General features: G+C 39.3%; 1 protein-coding gene across 1 annotated transcript in view; it reads left to right on the top strand.

Moving 5' to 3' along the window:
* Positions 1–14812, top strand: part of ELP4 (elongator acetyltransferase complex subunit 4) — a 268089-nt gene that overhangs the window by 76662 nt on the left and 176615 nt on the right. The window contains exons 5-6 of the mRNA XM_065403949.1: positions 2940–3079; positions 10036–10120. Coding sequence (XP_065260021.1) covers positions 2940–3079; positions 10036–10120 — 225 coding nt within the window. The remainder of the gene's footprint in view (positions 1–2939; positions 3080–10035; positions 10121–14812) is intronic.

A 14812-nucleotide genomic window follows, 5' to 3' on the forward strand; every position in this document is an offset into this window, starting at 1 on the left:
GTAAGGGTGAGGAAGAAAAGGGTTCAGTGCACGGTGGGAATGGGGGTGGAGGACTATTGAAACTCAAGACCTTGTATATGCCTCTTACATCTGTCTACGCTTCACACCGGCACGGGTATGGAGCCATTCTGCAGCCCAAGGTGTATTTACTCACACGCCTCAGGTATGCTAGTTTACTCACCGAGTACTCACCTTCTGACAAGTGCTTCAGGGCTTTAGATGTGGACAGTAAGGGGGGGCTCTGGGACAACCACACGCTTGAAAACGTGGGCAGTTGCTAGTGTAGATGTACCTTTCAAAGTAAGTCAACTCAGATCTGATTGGCAATGTGTGAAGGTACATATTGCAAGGGAAAGAAGTGACACTCTGTATATGTTTTATCTGAGGTGCAGAAACATGCTGCCAGGAAACTGGCCACATATATGAAGGCTGGGTTGGCAGAATGGGGAGGCATTGCATTACCAGAAGGAACCTTGTAGCACTTTGACTTGAGGGCTGGACAGAAATGAGCCATGACCCTTTCGCTGCTGGGGGCAATTTTAATGGGCGGGCTGATTGTGGAGTCAGGCAGGTTTAATTAGAATGAACCTGTACATGAGAAGATAAGAAGACCTGGCTGTCTTGTAGCAGGATTCTATTCTCATGATTAGGCCACTAAGCATAGAACTATTAGGCTTCTGTGAACTCTGCAGATGACTTGTATGCCCCCTTTGGAAAAGGGAAGTGTTTTGGATTGGGGTTTGTTGGGCAGGCAAGAAAATTAATATGATTTTGTTGGTGACAGTGCTTGGTGGGAGGGAAGGCATATTACTGAGGAGGTTGGTCATAAATAAGTTGTTTTTGGGGTTTTAATTATTTTGTGGGGAGAAGTTATTGGCAGAGAGTGTTTTGCAGAAGGGAGAGGTATTTCCCTTTTAAAGAAGGGGTTTGTTTATTTAAAACAGGGAGAATAAGTTATTTGTCTCATCAAAGATCTAGATCATAATTGTGAGGAACTTGCTTCCAAGCAAATATGGAGTTTTAACAATTCTTATGCAAGGTTGAGAGGCATATCTTGCATCTGAGCTGAAGGTCAGGATTTAGCTTCCTACTTTGTACAGTTTGTCTCTGGTTTCTTTGAATATTATGTATTTCAGTCTGTACATTCCTCCAGGATGGATAATGTAGGTCATCCGACCACATTTTGACCTCTGGTATTTAGATTATTCTGGATTCTCACCTTTTCCTCTCTCACCTGTCCTCTTTCAGCACTGTTTTTTTGTTTTTGTTTTTTTAACTGTCTTTGTTAGGTACAAGAGAACTGCTCTAGACTGTGCCTGGGGACTAGCCCCACGCATAGCAGCGTCAGTGTTGGGTGAGTGCAAAGGTGGCTTAAAGTTGTCTTTGCGCCTCCAGCCTTCCTGAGCTGCACCTGAAAAATGTATGGCACGGTTCACAATCTGGGCAATTTTCCTTTGAATTAATAAGGAGAATCATTAAACTAGAGTGGGCTTTTTTGTATTGCAAAGGAGCTGTAAATAAACCTGGACAGCACTGCACAGATGCCTCAACCCCCTCCTCTAGTATGTTTTTCATTGACACCTGTGTTATGTGACTGAGGATAGTGATTTTAAGTGACATCTTCAGACACAAGGTCACAGTAAAAGATTTAATTTGTTTGAAAAGTTAAGACATGAAGTCACAGATTGATTGGAACAGTTGGTGAGAGACAGTCAGATTGGCAACACTGAATTGCTAGAGTTGTGAATGTGTTGTGCTGTAGCTTTGAGTTTTAAGCTTAATTTGGCTTTTGTCATCCGATATTCCTTTCAGGATCTTATACCTACTTATTGGCTAATAAATGAGACTAGTATACAGTGTCTCATGTCTGTGTCAAAGTCACTTCTTTTCTAACTTACTTCTGGAGTTGAACCATTCCTGACCATTGAAACTGGGATAGCATTTTTAATGGGGATGAGTGGCAGACAGAGAACAAAAGAGAGCATTACTTAAAGAAAAACATTATTTTATAATGTATGTTTTTGTTTGTTTAATATACAAAACAGAATATATGTATATATTTGCACAGATTTTAGACCAATTTAGTTTTTCTTGTTTTTATCATGCATTTACTTCTGTAATTCAAATAACATTCTAAGTTGTGTGTCATGCTGGGTTTTCACCAGTTCTCAATGTGTGGAACTCTTCCCTGTGTCCGCCATGCTAATGAATGTATAAGGAGTAATAATATCTCACCAGAGCTCAACTTTGTTTTTGTGACTTTATTGAAACGCTTTTATTCTGTTCTCTTAATATTAGGCACCTTTATTATATGACAAGAATGGTTACTATTGTCTAATGTCATAGTAATACCTACCATGAAGTTATTGCAAATTCAAGAAATTAAAAAACACTTTCAAACTTAATGCTTTCAAGCCATTTTTTCTTTTTTGTTTTAATTTTCTTTAAGAAATTATGTTGGAAGCTATGAAGAGGCAATATTTCATTTTACAGATTACATATAAACATAATTGGACAGCCTTTCAAAAGCCAATGTGCAAAATGTTTGTGTTTTCGCATGTGCCCAATATAGGTATTGAAATGCCTAATTTGTTCCCATGTGTCTTTGTATGCCTGTTTTAGAGTGTGCACAAAAGTGCATACTTTTGGATACCTGACCCACTTTTTTAGGTGGGACCAACTGGAGCAGTAAGGGTTGAAATCTGCATGTAAGCTCCACAACACAGAACTTCAGAAAGGTAGGATTACTGAGGATCCCTATCTCTTGCTTTTTTCCTTCCATAACTTTTAAAGTTCACTACTGACAAATTCTTTGTTATATATGTATATAAAGCCTAAATGAAAAATTATAGATTTCTATTAGAGGTATAGCAAGTAATTATGTTTTTATGACAAATCATGTAAGGAATTATTATAATTAGTATAGTATGTTTTCACAGGTCAGTCCAGCAGCTTCTGCACGATTTGGTCACTATTATGATGTATCTAAAACGGTGTCTCCAGAACTACTTAAATCTATAAAGTGGCACCGGTTTTTCCTTCCTGAAGTAATGTCTTTGCACCCTGAAATAAAAACTTGGTAAGTTCTTAACCCATGTGTTACTTATATTTTTAGTTATTTGCATGCAAGTTAAGGGGAAGATTTTTAAAAGTGCCTAGCCAGTTTGTTATTACCTGTATCACTGGCTTACAGGGCCACTTGTACTCCTAAAATCCTTTAATTGCTTTTGAAAATCTCCCCCTAAATGTTTGCAATCAAGGAGTAATATAAAGTAATACTGAGAATGAAAGGTCAAAAATAGTTTAAATTGCAAAAAGAAATCTAAATCTGTTTTCCAAGTTGGAAATTTGTAATAGTGCGGGTCAAACATAAATAAAATAAGAGAGACCAGAAACGCAATGAATAGGTGTTGTAGAATTGATTTAGTTGGTAACTATTAATATTTTACCTAAATGTTTATATATAAAATGTATGCACATAATTTAAATTTGGAATATGACTTGTCTTATGGCCATTTATAAAAATGGCATTAATTTCACAAAAATTGGACTTTTAAAAAAAATAGAAGTATTAAACTCTAATATGGTGTGATTCATACACAAACATTTTACAGGTGATTAAGGCTGTGAAGTAAGAAACTTTTCTCTACTCTAAGGTACACATCTTGTAAATACAGCTAATGCCCAAGCATTTCAGATTATGCAAATGACTGCACCACAACTAAAGGTGGGGCAAAATTTGTGTGGGCTTACCCAAAGAAGGACAGCTCTGCTTTGTGGTTAGGGGAGAGGGGCAGAGAGCAGGGCCGGCTCCAGGATTTTTGCCGCCCCAACCGGCGCAAAAAAAAAAAAAAAAAGGCCGCGATCGCAATCTGCGGCGGCAATTCGGCGGGAGGTCCTTTGCTCCGAGCGGGAGTGAGGGACCGTACGCCGCATTGCCGCCGAATAGCTGGACGTGCCGCCCCTCTCCGGAGTGGCTGCCCCAAGCACCTGCTTGGCAAGCTGGTGCCTGGAGCCGGCCCTGGGAGAGAGGAAGAAGGTCAGAAACTGCTGTAAAAGGTGCTCGGTGGTCAACTTTGCAGCAATGACTCCCCTCCCCCCCAGGAATGTGCCTAAAGGTACGAAACCTGGGTGGGGCAAGTCTCTATGTGAAAGCAGCAAGGAAGCCAGCACCCACCCTCCCTCCCCTAGTAGTCAGCAAGTGGAGGCGAATGGCAGGCTGGGTTACGACCTACTGTGGGCATTACACTAGTCGCCCCTTTTAAAGGGGGGCTGGGAAGGAATTTTTCCCACATCACCAGAATTGGCTTTGGTGGAGTGTGTTTTTTTCACGTTCCTCACAGCGGGTGTGAGGATGGACCTTTACTGGTGAATAGAAAAGGTGGTAGGCCATATGTCGCAACTTATTTTGTAATATTGGGCAGATGTTCAGTGCAGGTACTCCATAGGGAGGGCAGCCAGTGACCAGATAAATGGCCTGGTAAAGGACTTAAAAGGAGATACTGGATAAAGAAACAGAATGGGGGAGGGGCTTCGGGGACTCCTGTGACCGGTACGGCAGGGAGCCAACCCCACCCCCCATTCTCATAGCCCTCCTTAAGCCTCTTGCGAGGCTGGTGGATGGTAAGGTCCAAGCCATGGGTCGGCTGGGGGACCTGGATGGAAACAAAGGGGGGCTAGTGGAAGCCCTGGAGAATTGATTTGAATAAGCATGGATTTGCCTGAACTGTACACTTTATCTGCCAGGTAGTCCCAGACATCTATATAACAAAGTTGCGGCCTGATTAAAACCCATAACAAGTCTCCTGTCCTTCTTGCGGTACAGGTCTGTCACATCTTACGCTGGGGTTACGTTCCGCAGTCAGCACGTAAAGCGAAAATCGCATATAGTCAAAATTACATTGAGTGTAATGGCGGGCGGAATCGCCCGCACTACGGGTACAGTATTAAAATTGTTATTTTTCTCTTTTTTTGTTTTTTTTGTTTTTGCAGACTGTGTAAAGCTGAAATCGTGCATGTTAAATGCGCGTAAGATGCGACAGACCTGTATACCCAAAGTGTATTGGTGCAGACTATCTAACCCCAAACGTACATTCAACAATATAAGATCATTTTCTGTGTATTCTGCGTGTGTAGTATATGTAAAGAAACCAACAAACAAATTTAAAATCCTGGCCCCATTGAAGTCAGTGGGAATTTTGCCTTTGACTTCAACAGGGGCCAAAATTTCACCCACAGTATTCACTAGGGACCCAGGAAAGTGCTGAGCAACCTCAACTTCCATTGTGATCAGGCCCTATAGGATGCCACGCACAGAGCTCGAGCCTCTCTTTACACATTCCTACACCTCCCTTGGAAGGCATCCCACATACTTTGAGAACTGCAGGTCTAAAACAATTGGTATATACATTCTGCTGTATCCTTGTGATTTATTACTAGGTGCTGCTTTAAAACAAAAAAATTGAAGTATCAGTTTTTGTTATGGATGAAGTAACTACATTTATTAGTTTTTTCCAGGCATATCCACTTCCTGGTTGTTTTTTTCCTCCTTCCTCCGACCCTCCACTACATCTGCGGTTAATGTTACTCAAGAGAAGAATATATAACTAACCTTTAATTTGCAAAAGTTCATCCTGAATGCTTCAGAGCAGAATATGAGTTTGTAAGAAAACTGTGGTGTATAAGTTATGTCCTGTGAATAGAACTAAAGTGGTCTTGTTGCCATTATGCCTTGCTTCCCAATTGCTATGCCATAGAAAACAGTGCATTATCTATTAATGGGCAGGGCCATAAATGTGCAAAAATTTGTAGAATTGTATGTGTTAAATAGGAACCAACTTTTGTGAGTGAGGTTACAAATCGTCTCAAAATATTTGTAATTCTATACACTCCCATTAACAAAATTATTTTATTCAGTATGCTCATGAGTGGCTGGACTGTTTCTATAATTATAGCTTATGCCTATTCTTTGATAATTAGAATGTTCTCCTCCTCCCTACACAGCTCAGATGTGGGGAGAGTTTGTCTGGGTCAGCAGGGGAAAGAAAACCTTTTGCCCCTTTAAAGATTACACACACATCTTTTCCGCCCTCCACGTGGGCACTCAGGCTCCTTGTGGCTTGTCAGTTGGACAGAAGGGTGCAACATAAGCCTATTGGCTATTGTGTGCCCAAGGGGAAGGCTTATAAGCTCTTCCCCCTGCCCACGGGTGCCATTCTGCACCATAAGAAAAGCTTCTTCCCTCCTCACCTTTGGGATTAGAGTAGAACTGGGTTTTGAAATCTTGCTATGGGCATCATTCTAGTTGTCTTTTGGGGCTTGGAAAGTCATTGATGTGGGCTATTTGGGGGTTTTTGTATTCTTCTCAGCAGCCTAGGTACCCATGGGTAGGTTAGGTTGTAAAAGTCATATTTTTACAACTTGACAAGTGCCCAATGTAGGTACTCATTCAATAAGGGTTAAATTCCCTGATAAATCAGAATTGTAAGAAGGTTAGGAGAGGGCTGTCCTAAAGAAGGTGGGAATGGGGCTTCTAATATTTGGTACAGCAAGGAGACAACGTCTTCTTCCACACTTTCCTTAACCTCCATGCCATGGGAATGTGTTGGGGTCCCAGCAATGATACTGGGACCAGGTTAATTGTTTGGGGGGCTGACAGCAGCCATCCACCAAGTGAAACAAAGTAATGGGGGAAGCTGATGGCCGCCCTCCGCCAGTTGGCATGGATTTTAAAAGAAGGATGACCTGCTTTGGATGAGTTATTCCTGGATAATTTCCAGATGTGTTAATTACTAAAGTTGTAGCCTTGTTAAATTGCATTCTTGGGATTTTGTCATTCTTCCTTTGGTGTCCAGGGCAAAGAAACATGAAAACGTTTTCGAGCGAGTTCATTCCTTACTCAGTCACCAAAAAGGAAGTGTCATCCTAGGCACTTAACTCTTCACCACAGACCTGTCTGTCAGCTATGTTCACGTACATTCTCTGAACATGTCATCAGTCTGCAGCTTTTCAAGAGGCCCTACTATACTCATTTCAACGATATGTGTGTGTAGAGTTATAAGATGTGGATTGCTGTTGGGAAGTGTCAGAGTACGTAATAAAACTCCATTTTTAGTGGTTTAATAAAAAGGAATGAAAACTAAATGATTGGTGAACCTGTTCTCTCTATTGTTAGTTCAAGTAACACACTTCTTTTGTACCTTCTGTCCAAGTTGCCCAGTTAAAGCTACTAACATATTGTTTTACTTTGAAAAGATATAAAATATATTTTGGTAATTCAGGCAAACAGAAAATTTAAGCTGCAGCATTGCATTTTCTTGTATTTGCTGTCTTCAGAATGTATGTGCTCAGAAAATAGGTAGATAGACTTAATTTTATGTAGAGCCCAATTTTCCAGATAAATTTGCCTAAAACAGCTTAAACTGTCTTTCCTAATGGGGTCTACTTACAGATAATAAGCCTATTTTTCATACCTTTGATAACTTAACCTTTGTTAAATGCTTAGAAATTATCAATAGGAAGTCAGAGACTCTGTTGTAACCAGGATACCTTCTTGCCAGCTCCTGTTTTATCAGTTACTAGATGGCTAAACAAAAAAGGATAAGAACGAATTGTTTGAACCCATTATCAGAATTAAACTGTGTTTAGTAACAACGCTAAAATAAAAAAATGACATTTCAAAATAAAAAATATCATATTTGTGGCTTTAAAATATTATGAGAAACATTGCCAGAATGATAATGTATTTTATTATGGAGTTACAGTATTTAATCAACATTTTCCATGTCCATATTATAGTGGGCTAGTTCAAGGTCAGACAAACTATATTTAGACACAAGCAAAAGAAATCCTATTGTTCGCATTCAAAAATAAGTTAATTTGTAGAATATTTAGCGTTGTTTCTTGACTTCTTATTCTGCCGTGAAGCTTTTTTTTTCATAGCAGTAAATGAGGAGTTAATTTTTTTTTTTTTTTTTGAATTTCCTTAATGTAGCAATGCACTACTTGTGAGCACATGCAGGATTGACAATGGAAAGAAGCTATGCTCATTTTCCATAAGTTTTATTGAAAGCTCCCAAATCCATTGTGTTCACTCACACACTGAAAATACCAGAGCATGGTGGCAAAGGCAACAGGTCACCTTTTGTTGAATAGATAGTGGTGTCTTGAATAGATAGGATGTCTTCCAGGCAATGATTACAGCTGATGCTAGGGAATGGTTGACTGGAGTTTATCCACAAAATTTGACTTTTTGTAGTTGTCCTATTCTGGTTTGGCCTGCAAATTCTGTATAATATGGTAGGTGGTCTTTAGACATTCCTCATGTAGACTGTGTACTGCTGAAGTTATTTGCAGTTGTGTATTTCATATGCAATAATAAATTGAAGTATCTATTGAAACACAGAGTAACTCAATTTAACTGATAATGGTTGAATGACTTGGGGCTACCAAAGGGGTTAAACTAAAAACAATAACCAAAAACTGAAGTCTAATTTTGGCCCAGGAGTAAAACTCCTGCAATCTAGTTATATATGAGAATATTTTAAAGGTCTGTTAAATTTTAAAACATTTAATGACAGAAGACATTAAGATGTTATTAATCTACTGTAAGAACTGTTTTGTTTTCATCATTATACAGTAAAAACTCCATGCAGATAAATTCAGAACTGTATATTTGTTAAAAGCTATTTTTAAATTAAAGCACCTTTTAGTTTCTGAGGTGAGCAATATGTAGCTTTAAGTATTTGAAATGTATTTTTTTTAAAGCCAGTTAGTTTAATGCTCACTGCTAATTTGAAACAGTGTTGTGTTTGTTTGTTTAAGGAACTAAGCATATGTTTGCCTGAAGTCTGACTTTTACGTGCTACGCACCTGCACACACACACACTTTATTTTCCCTCCCCAAATGTGGGTATAGGCAACTTAAAGTCAAATTTAGTTAAATTTCTATGCAGGTATGTAAACTGTAAAATACATTCAGAATTAAAATATTGTTAACCTTTGATAAACCACAGAAGTAGCTCAATATTGTCAAACTAAACAAAAGTTAAAATTAATACAGAACATGATAATATATTTTCTAAAGTCCTTAAGTGACTTTGCAGCCCAAGTCTTATTGAAAGTCAATGGGATTTAAGTTCTTAAAGCTGTAATCCTATAAAAATTTAGGCACATGCTTAACTTTATGTACAATGAGTATTCCATTGACTTCATTGGGACTACTCAGAGTGCATAAAGTTAGTCCCCGATTCTGCGAAGACTTACTCTTGTGCTCACTTTAAAAATGGGAGTTAGGCTCCTAAATTATTTAGTCACTTGTGAAAGTTTTATCCTATATCTTCCAAGTAACTTACAAACAAATTAATCCTCACAACTCCTCTGTGAGGTAAGTGGAAAAGAATTGTTATCCTTAAGGATATATGATAAAACTATATTATACTATACTGTTATGTATTTTAAGCTTTGTTATGGTATAAAAATAACAAAAGGAAAATAAAACATAAACTGCACTGAATTTACTTCTTAATCTATTTAAATGGAAAGGGGCTGATGGCAATTTTTTATTGTTACTGCTGTATGTATGAAAATTAAAATGGTAGAAGGTGAGCTCAGATGAACAGGATATTGATCAGGTGTACTTGAAATAGCAGTTCATTAGGTATGTGTTAATTATATGAGATTACTTCTGAAATGCTATGGTGGTTTCATATTTTAAATTGCTTATTAAATCATTAATTTTCTAGGAGGTAAATGAGCCTTACATTGTCATCTTAATCTCTGCAGATTTTACCTTTCACATGTCGTCAGGGCACTTAAAGCAATCACAGCTGGCTTTCTAGAAATACTGTATTAACATCTAGTTTGTTCAAAGAGGATTTATTGCTTCTGCTCTGTTTTTGTTTCTATCATGTGTCTACCACTTTCAGGCTTAAAACTGCATGTGTTTAATTTTAGTTTACTTTTTTGTATGACGAATATAGATTCATAAAAAAGTATCAGAATGTTTATTAAATTAAATTATCTTCTCATCGACAGTAATATGACCTGTGGTTACACCAGGCTGCTTCAATCTATCCAGAGGATCATATACCAGGAAGGATTTGATGGATCCTATCCCCAGGTACTGAGCACCTTCGGTGTCTTCTGTAATCATGTAACTAATGTTGTTTTCAAAATTCTCTCTAGGGTTACACATGAAAGGTCTTGGAATAATTAACAGTGAACAAGCTGTTTCTAAGCATTGCTGAAGTAAACAAGTAAAGTAAATAGAGAGCCTGGTTCATATGTTAATGTGTATTGTGAGTTTTACTTAGTTCTCAACGGATATGGGTAGACTGTGCAAATTAACTGTAAACCAACATTTTTTTAAAAGGCTTATTCTATGCTAGTAGCTACTAAAATAGGTTGTTAAATACAATGAAACTAGGCAAAGTGTATTTTCCCCTGTAGATTTTTCAGATAGCTGTTTTAACAACATGGAGTTCAAGATTAATTCACAAAACTATTGAGAGTTGGCAGTGTATTCCATGCTGTGAGGTTTGGGGTTTGTTAGTAAATTAAAAGACGTATCTTTCAATAACAAGGATTGAAACACAAAGTGCTATTATAATGCCATTTTAACTTAGATTAACTATTTATATCTCTCAGAACAGTTTACCTTCAGGCATCTCTGTAAATACTCATAAATCATAGCATGAATCATCCAGAATAATTTTTTTAAGACAACAATTTCAGAGGAAAACTTTTTCTAGTTTAACCAATACTCAACTGACAGCTTTCTTTGTCTTATTCAATCAAGAAGACAGCTTCTTTGGAGTTCACCTAAATAAAATAATCAGTCATGTGTGGTGATGCTTAATTGATAGATAATTATATTATCTTCATTGCTGTTATACAATAGAAACTTTATTAAGGTAGAAGTTACCTATTATCGGTTCTGGAGAATGTCAAAAAATATAATGTGCTATATACTACTAGGCAGTTGAATTAAAACTATCTATGAGGGAAGACAGCCTTGGTTTTGTTTGGCTGCTTTTCTATCTAGGAGTGTTTTTTAGGAACATTAACTATATGGAATACTTGTGTGTTCATTTAGCTTATTTTTGCAGTTTTCAGTCTCTGCAGAGATTCATGGGCAAGCATGTTTTCCCTTTGGTGGCAGTGCCCGTCTGGAGAAGTAAATTGGTCCCTGACAGGCACCTCTCCCCACTTACTGTGGTAACCATGGCAACAGGCATGTCATAACAGTTCCCACAGTATAGTACGCAGAGCTGCTCCTCCAACAAGATGACAGGTCCTCTGGAAGCAAGAAATCTTACAGAATGCAAAAAGCAACAGCACCAAAGTGACATGAACACCCTGGGAACCTTCAGCCAGCAAATAATGTGCTACTGGAAAAGACTCCAGTAACTGTGTTTGTTTTTCTTAGGTGTTGGTTTTAGCTTAAATATAGAACCTATGTATATTCCTGAGAAACATTTATATTTTAATACAAAATGATGAAGTCCATAAGTTTTGGATATTTTTTTGCAAAAAATGAGGAATAAAACATCAACTAACATTGTTCAAAGGAATAATCATAATGTGCACTATTTTAAAATATTTTGTTAATATTAATAAAATCAGAACCAAAAAACTCCATGCAGATAAATTCAGAACTGTATATTTGCTAAAAGCTATTTTTAAATTAAAGCACCTTTTAGTTTCTGAGGTGAGCAATATGTAGCTTTAAGTGTTTGAAGTGTATTCTTTTTAAGCCAGTTAGTTCAATTTAGAAAGCCATTAGATCATGCCTAGATATTAATTTCTGCTTCAGGGAAGATATAGAGAGCTTGAAAATGAAAATGATTTGCTGGAGCTGAAATGTTACTTTTCTAGAATAATCTTTTCCCTATTCACGACCTTTCTACACACAGCATATTTTGCATGTTTAGGGAGCCCTGTATAATACAACACTAATAAAAGTACATTCAAAATTGAAATTAATTGAGGGCCAGATCATGCTCTGGGTCTGTGACCTATAGATCTCCCACTTCTATGGGTAATTCAGCTGTTTCCATGGTACTGCACTCCTTTCTCTTAACAGAGTCCTGTGAAGGGCTTTCTCTATGGCCAAATAGAAAGAGGGTGGACCTGGTACAGGCTGCATCTCCCCTACTTCCCCTCTTCCAAAAAACTAAAAAGAACCTCTGCGAAATTGTATTAACTTCTGAGTGGTGCCCCCCTCCACCTGGAAGAATCCTCTCTCATTGATAGTAGCTCACGTGAAGCTGGAGGAGAGCCCACAAGGACATGTAGGCACAAGGCTGCTGAATAGAGGGCTCTGATTTTGTGTGGACCCCGCCTTGAGATTTACAGGGATTGGTGGCCAAACCCCAGCTTCTTCCATACAGTCAAGAGACAAACCTAATGGAGTTTCTAGATGTCTTTGCAAGTTGTTCCATGGTAGAGTCTGGCCCTTAAGGCAAAGCTAGCTACTGCTTCAAGTGATGGTCCATCTGTGTAGAGCATATGTGGGCATGCATGCATACCATACGCCTGAATCTGGAAATTTTTAGCAGCGGTGTCCATTGGTCTGCACATGCCTAGTTGAACTCCTCATGCTCTGAACCAAGGGCATCAATGGCAACACAAACCAACATCTCTCCAATTCTTTCTTACCACTGTATGTCTTGAGTCAGAATCCATGTCCACTTCAGTCTCCTGCTTCTGTAAATCTGTGAATACAATTTGTAAATGATTTAATAGCTTAATATTTTAGTGTTTTACTGTTTTTTTTATAGTTACCATAGTTAGTTTTAGGTACTCTCCACTCTGGGGGAAGCTTCTCCCTCCAAAAAGGGATTATCCCAAGAGTTTCTGGGTTCAGAAACTGCTCTCCTGTCCTGGTTCCTTCTCTGTCAGTGACAACCACCACCGCTCCCTCTATTGCCTTGGGAAAACTCCTATTGCCACCAAGTGCAGCTTCTGCTGTTCCTTCCATCCCCAAACTCGTGAGGGACGAAAGTTCCATCTGCGGAAGCAGCTCATGGAGCAGGCAATGAGACCCCATTGAATTGAGGGCAGCCAAATGGAACTGTTTCTCCTATTGGTCACGACAACACCAGTTGCCTCCAGATTGCCAGAATCCCTGCACCTAAAGTAATTACAGAGCTTCATATGAAGCATACCATCCACTTACCAGTATTTTTGCCAAAAGTGTATGTCTCTGATGAGAAGGCTTCATTCCCTGGACATCCAATGGGCACTAGCCTTTTATCTGCTAAAACAAAAGCAATTAGAAAAACACCTAGACTTTTTATTGTCACAGATGAGAGATCAAGCTATCAAGCTCCATCTGCCCAGAGATTCTCTCAGTGGATCTCGGCTGCATCATCCTTTGCTACCAGCTAGCTCATATTCCCTCCCCGGATGGATGCAAGATGTACCTTTACTAGAAATATGTGGGGCAGCTACCTGAAGCTCATGACATACCTTCACAAGATGTTACACTTTCTTCCAGTCTTCTACAGAGACAGCCGTGGAAACAGCAGTCTTGCAGATGGCCATAACATCTGCATTCTGGCACCCACCTCCTGTTTGTTTGACTACTGCTTACTAATGTGGAGTACACCTAGGGATCATCACTCAGAGAAGAAATTACTTCAAGATGTGGTCCATATCTGCATTCCACTAACAGCCTTCCATGCCCACTGCTATGAGTCATCTCTAGATTCACAGTCAAAATAGGAATTGGAGAGACATTGGTCTGCACTGCCCTTTATGCTCTCTATTCAGATTATGAGGAGTTCCACTGCGCATGTGTGGACCAACGAACACTGCTTACTAAAAATATCCAGACACAGGCTCATGGTGCGCATGCATACCCAGGGCCGACGAGAGGAGGGGAAGCCACTACAAATTACCCGGGCCCGGCGGTCCGGAAGGGGGCCCGGCTTCCCCCCTGTTTAGCCAGTCCGCCCTTGCTGGGGGGCCCGAAAAAAATTTCACCGGGGCCCGAATCCGCTCTCGGCGGCCCTCTGCATACCCATTTGTGGAATTCAGATATGGACCTCACATCTCAAAGAACCTCCGGTTAAAGGTAACTAACCTCCATTTTCACTCCGGTTTGTAAAACTAGAGGAATGTGATGGATGTAGTCTTAAACTGCTCTTATTTAGTTTAATGTTTAACTGTGAATAAAGCACAATTCTATAAATTAAATTTTTTTTTTTTAAATGGAGATATCCTATCTCTTAGAACTGGAAGGGACCTTGAAAGGTCATCGAGTCCAGCCCCCTGCCTTCACTAGCAGGACCAAGTACTGATTTTGTCCCAGATCCTTAAGTGGCCCCCTCAAGGATTGAACTCACAACCCTGGGTTTAGCAGGCCAATCCTCAAACCACTGAGCTATCCCTTATATGTCACATGCAACTTGCAGACATTTTGGTCTGTGTTATCATCAGTATGTTGATGACCTCTCATTTTCTTTAAACCAAGGTTCTATGGTCCCAGTGTCTGAACTGGAATCTAGCTAGAAGTGAATGGAATGTGACTCAGCCCAGATGAGAAACAAGTCCAACAGCTGTAGGAGTAGGAAGAGGTTTAACAGACTTTTGCCAAAATGGTCCAGAGCCTTTGGGCCCTGATGCTCTGTTAGCATTAGTGACTCATAGAGCCTTTCACCATCTCTTGCTGGCCAGGAGACTGCAACAGTTCCTCTCTAGAGTGGACCTGACAACAGTTGATATCTGTTACTTCTCGGCTCCACTGCTGCAATGAACTTTACCTGGGGCTATCCTGAAGTTCACCCAGAACCATCACTCGTCTCTT

Source organism: Emys orbicularis, chromosome 4 (genome assembly GCF_028017835.1).
Source record: "Emys orbicularis isolate rEmyOrb1 chromosome 4, rEmyOrb1.hap1, whole genome shotgun sequence".
Classification (NCBI taxonomy): Eukaryota; Metazoa; Chordata; order Testudines; family Emydidae; genus Emys; species Emys orbicularis.